At 53.7% G+C, this 5,130-nt stretch overlaps 1 protein-coding gene across 1 annotated transcript; it reads left to right on the top strand.

Annotated features, from left to right (window-relative positions):
* Positions 1-944: 944 nt before the first annotated feature.
* On the top strand, positions 945-4,739 carry RTP2 (receptor transporter protein 2). Its single transcript, XM_025425656.3, has 2 exons — positions 945-1,153; positions 4,223-4,739. The coding sequence occupies exons 1-2, from the start codon at positions 990-992 to the stop codon at positions 4,737-4,739; spliced, it is 681 nt and encodes a 226-aa protein (XP_025281441.1). The 5' UTR covers positions 945-989.
* The last annotated feature ends 391 nt before the right edge of the window (positions 4,740-5,130 follow it).

Raw genomic sequence — 5,130 nt, 5'->3', positions numbered from 1 at the left:
CCAAACCACCGGGTCCTTTCCTTGCCAATATTGTCTCCCTCCCGCATCTATACCTTCATCAGAATTATGCAAATTTGGAGTCTCTAAAGTATTGGGCATCAGGGAGCCATGGGTACCCCATTCCCTGGCCTCTCTCAGCAGTAGCTGAGACAGTGGAAGCTTGCAGCACAGAACAAACTTGTTCCTCCTGCAGCTTCTTCGGTGTGGCCTGGGACCAGGAACCAAATGCCATCTCTAACAGTTCTATGACTCTAGGAATCTGAAACATCATCATAGTGCTTTTTACAGGGTATTAGATTGCATTTTATCTCACGACTGGCTTGAGATCTTTCTGAGCAAAGGGCATCTCACTTCTATCTCAATTTCTACTTGCTAGGAGCTCAGTAGTACTGCGATAAATGAACAAATGAGCTTGGTTTCGGAAGGGCTGGATCTGAGTCTTGGATGAGGCTCTAATTTCCACCTTGGCCAGCACACAAGTCAAACAGTTGGTGCTTGGCACATAGTGAATGATGGTCCCCACACATCAGGGGGTGTGCGAGCTGCAGGCTCTGCATTTCCTCAGACTTTGTTTCTCCTTGGCTCCTTAGGGTGTCATAGTAACCATAGCACACAAAGTGCAAAATGACTAGAAGAGCAGTAGGGTGAAGCAGTAGTTGAAGCAGGAGGGTGGAGACCCCTGAAGGCCTGGGCCTCCCTGCCTGCTCTTTCCACTCAGTGTCACTACCCAGCCCTGCCTCCCAAGCCTAGCTCTGGGCCCTAGAACTCTCTCTTGGGACTTCCCTCCTCCCAGGCCTGGCTCTTGGCTTCCTGCCCAGCTGCCATGGTAACAGGTTCCAGGGTGACAAAGGATATTACTGGGTCCTATTTCTTCCTGGTCCTGTTGATGAGGATTTTCAGACCACAGAGACTGAACTGCTCTGCATCCTGGGCTCTTTCTGTGTACTCATTCAGGGTGAATTCAAACTTCCATCCCTGACAGCAAGACCATGTGTACCAGCCTGACCACTTGCGAGTGGAAGAAAGTTTTCTATGAGAAGATGGAGGTGGCAAAGCCAGCTGACAGCTGGGAACTCATCATAGACCCCAACCTCAAGCCCAACGAGCTGGCCCCTGGCTGGAAGCAGTATCTGGAGCAACATGCCTCAGGCAGGTAAGCAGCCCAGGGGGGAGAGGACTACAGGCAGCCTTGGGGACATCTCCCAAGGGGAGTCAAAGATATACCAAGAGCCTGGTCCTGGGGTCAGCTCAAGTTAGGGGGCAGAGAAGGAACTTCCAAGTGGGTCAGAGATATGGGTTCTAATCCCAGCTGTACCACCAACTCCCTGGGTGATCTTTGCAAGTTGTGCTCTGTCTTTGGGTCTTGGTTTTCTACAATAAACAAAGAGCTATAATGTCCCTACAATCTCTGACATTTCAGATGTTTTCACATTTTCATAACCTCATAAGGAATGGTGGGGACTGAGGGGAGGAGGCCATGAGGTCCACTGAGAAAAAATTTAGCTTAGGGTTAGAGCCTGTGCTCTGGTCCTAGGTCTGTTTAGTCAACTCAGTCCCATTTGATCTGAATACAAAAACATTTATTGTCCATCTGCTGTGTTCTGGAAACTGCCTTGGCAGCTAACTAATTCTATGAACTTGTGCAAGTCCTTTCCCTTCCTGGGCCTCAGTTTTCACATCTTGCAAAACCAGGAAGCTGGCCTTAGAAGATCAGTTAAGACCCTTCCGGCTCTATTGTCTACGGTCTGTGACAAAAAGACTTAGCTTTGGGCATGATTTCCCCTTAGGTTCCTAAAGCCCAACATCTTGTACTTTAAAGGAACCTCATGACTTCCATGGTGCAAAGTGTCCTTGAGTGTAAGGGGTCATATCTATATGAAGCCACATGCCTCTCCTTCTAGACTGTGATTTGGGATCAGGACCACAGAATTCCCTGCCCAGCTGCCTCAAACTCATCTTCAGGGCCTGTGCAGGCCTCTTCCTAAGTCTACTGAGTCCCTAGGTCCCCAGGGAGGCCGACAGGTGGCTGTGCTCTAGGGGTGTGGACACGCAGGCCTTGGACACACAGACTGGGTGATTCATGCATATTTGTATGGTGGAGCCAGCTGCTGAGGGTGGCAATAGGAGGCAGGCTGGGGGTGGGGAGCTTATGTTTGTACTCTTGTTCTAGGACGTGTAAATATTAAAGTGAACTTGTATTTGGGACAAAAGACAGAGAGGTAGACCCTGGTTGGTTTATTTCAATTCGGATCAATTCAAGAGACATTGGGCATCTGTTAGGTGCTGGGTCCTGGCTCTGTCTCTGGCTAGCTTTGTATACATGGATGACTCTCTTTCTCTCTGCTTCTGTTTCATCTCAATAAAATGAGAGGTTAATTAAAAGATCCTTAAGGTCCCTTTGCACTAGGTCTGCTCTTCTGAAATTTAAGATCTGAGGTCTAGCTTGAGGGTGAGGAAAGAACTCTGGATTGGCTTTATTAAAAAGCTGTAGAAGGAGGGGACAGAAAACACAAAGCTTCTGAGCTGGCTGTTGAGAGGAGTTCAAAGCGCTAGGAACTGGGCCCAGGGGTTTAGGGGCTGAGCTCCACAGGCTTGTGGCTGCTCCTTGCCTCAGGTCTCAGCTGGTCCTACTCCTGGCTGGTGACCTGTGACCCCCAGCTGGCTTCAGGCAGGCCTTCAGAATGGCTGCTCTTGTGCTTTTCCTGTGCACAGGGTCACTCTCCCTGTAAGTCATAGGATGCATCAATCCTAGTGCCCCATAACTCTAGTCTTACATGAGTGGGGACCCCCTTCTGACTTAGGACTAATCAGGCTGCTCTCCTGGCCAACCCTGCCTTGCACTGTGCTGGCTACTGTTCTGTGCTAATGTTGCCTGTGGGATCCAGGCCTCAGGGACAGGTTTGGCTTCCTCTCTACCCCACAGCCTGGACTGTGTGTGCTTGCATAAAGTAGGTGCTAGGTGGTGTCTGTTGGACTGAATCGAGTTCCTCATCAGAGATTGTTTAGGCCATGCTACCGGGGACCCAGAGAGAGTCAGCAGTGAGGGCAGACTGGGCCCAGTAGACCCTCGATTGTAAAGCTGTTATAACAGGGTCCTGGAAGAGGTTTCTCTCAGGATGGAAGGAACTGTCCTGAAGGTAATGAGTGCTCCATCACTGAAGGTGTGCAAGCACTGGGTGGGGGCTGAGGGAGTGACCTGGGCTACCTGAGTCTCAGACCACTTCTTTCCACTATCCTTAAGGCTGGGACTCTAGCAGGCTGACTAGTCTAAAGTGCGGCCTGTGTATGTAAGTGTGCATGTATGCATGTATGTGGGGGAGGATGCAGACTAGGAGCCACTTTTCCAGTCTCTATTGCAGGATTGGACTGGGGTCTACGGATGACTTATCAAGGAGTAACAGAGTATTCTTTGTGAAGGTATAAGGACCAAACTCCCCAGTCCTCTCCCTGTTGGCCCATCACCCAACCACCAGTCCATCCGATGGAGTCTTTTTTTTTTTTAAATTTAGATTTTATTTATTTATTCATTAGAGACACAGAGAGAGGCAGAGATATGGGAGGGGGGGGGCAGAGAAGCAAGCTCCCTACAAGGAGCCTGATGTGAGACTTGATCCCAAGACTCTGGGATCATGACCAGAGCCAAAGGCAGATGCTCAACCACTGAGCCACCCAGGTGCCCTCATCTGATGGATTCTTGACAGTTATTCAATGAATAATTCCTGTTGGTCTGTGCCCAGTAGTTAGAGGCATCTCCTTTTCTCCCCAGGGCAGGCAGGATGTATCAGTGAGACCTGTAGAGGCAGGGGAGGTGTGAGTGAAAAGAGCCTTATGGGACCTCATCACCCTGCATCCACAGATGAAAAATAAGGCCCAGATTGGGGGAGTGAGCCCTGGGAAGCATACAGGTGCATGTTCTGAGTGCACTAGGCTTAGGGGGAGCTGCGGCCCCAGGAAAGTGTGCAGGAGGCAGCCTGGAGAGAGTGCTAGAAGCCAGATGGTTCCAGTGCCAGCCTCCCGAGGACACTGCTCCAGGCCCAGGGGAGCTCACGGGAAGGAGGCAGAGCCTGCGGAGCGCTAAGGAACCCAGGGGACAGCGACCGGGCAGCCTTGACCTCCAGGCACAGGTACACAGGGCCCTTCCTTCCCGGGCTCCTCCTCCAGGGCAGGCTGGCCATGCCCTGCTGAGACGGAGGCCGAGCATCTCCATCCTCCCCTCCCGCAGGTTCCACTGCTCCTGGTGCTGGCACACCTGGCAGTCGGCCCACGTGGTCATCCTCTTCCACATGTACCTGGACCGCGCGCAGCGGGCGGGCTCGGTGCGCATGCGCGTGTTCAAGCAGCTGTGCCACGAGTGCGGCACGGCGCGGCTGGACGAGTCGAGCATGCTGGAGGAGAACATCGAGGGCCTGGTGGACAACCTCATCACCAGCCTGCGCGAGCAGTGCTACGATGAAGACGGCGGCCAGTACCGCATCCACGTGGCCGGCCGCCCCGACGCCGGCCCGCACCGCCCCGAGTTCTGCGAGGCCTGCCAGGAGGGCATCGCGCACTGGAAGCCCAGCGAGAAGCTGCTGGAAGACGAGGCCTCCACCTACGCCATCTCAGGGGCCTCCAGGCCAAGCGCCCAGGACGCTGCGGGCTACAGCTTCCTCTCCCTTCGCTGGTGCCTGGTCTGGGCCTCCGTCTGCCTCCTCCTGGTCTACCTGCAGCTCTCCTTCCGCGGCTCCGCCCTCCTGTAGGGGGGCGCTCCCGGCCTGCGGGGTGGGGGGGGGGGGGTCGGGGTGATCCCTCCGCAGATCCACCTGTGCTCCGCACGGCTCTGTCTGGGCCTCCGTTGTCCCTCTGCAGAATGGGGGCTTTGCTCCGGGGGATACTTAATGGTCCTTCCATTAAAATTTACAGGGAGGATCTAAGGAGGACGTAGGCTTGGTGGTAGCAGGAAAACCCGGTGGGGGGGGGAGTAGCTTCTCCTCCCCTTTCTCCACCTCCATCGCGACCCTTCCTTTGGCTTCATGTCCATCTCCCACCCCACATCAGGACCCTGGTAGGTCCTGTCGAGCCCTGGCCTCAGCTCAAGGTGGTCTTCAGGTGCTCTGACCTGCCGTGGTTCCCCTGGGAGCGGGCGGTGAT

The sequence above is a fragment of the Canis lupus genome, chromosome 34, assembly GCF_003254725.2.
Source record: "Canis lupus dingo isolate Sandy chromosome 34, ASM325472v2, whole genome shotgun sequence".
Lineage (NCBI taxonomy): Eukaryota > Metazoa > Chordata > Mammalia > Carnivora > Canidae > Canis > Canis lupus.
This window is presented reverse-complemented; position numbering and strand designations above follow the sequence as displayed.

Bases quoted from the DNA above. Each gene is read 5' to 3' on its own strand.
- RTP2 (XM_025425656.3), top strand. From the start codon at position 990: ATGTGTACCAGCCTGACCACTTGCGAGTGGAAGAAAGTTTTCTATGAG. The intron at 1,154-4,222 runs GTAAGCAGCCCA...CCCCTCCCGCAG, and splicing joins GAGCAACATGCCTCAGGCAG to GTTCCACTGCTCCTGGTGCT.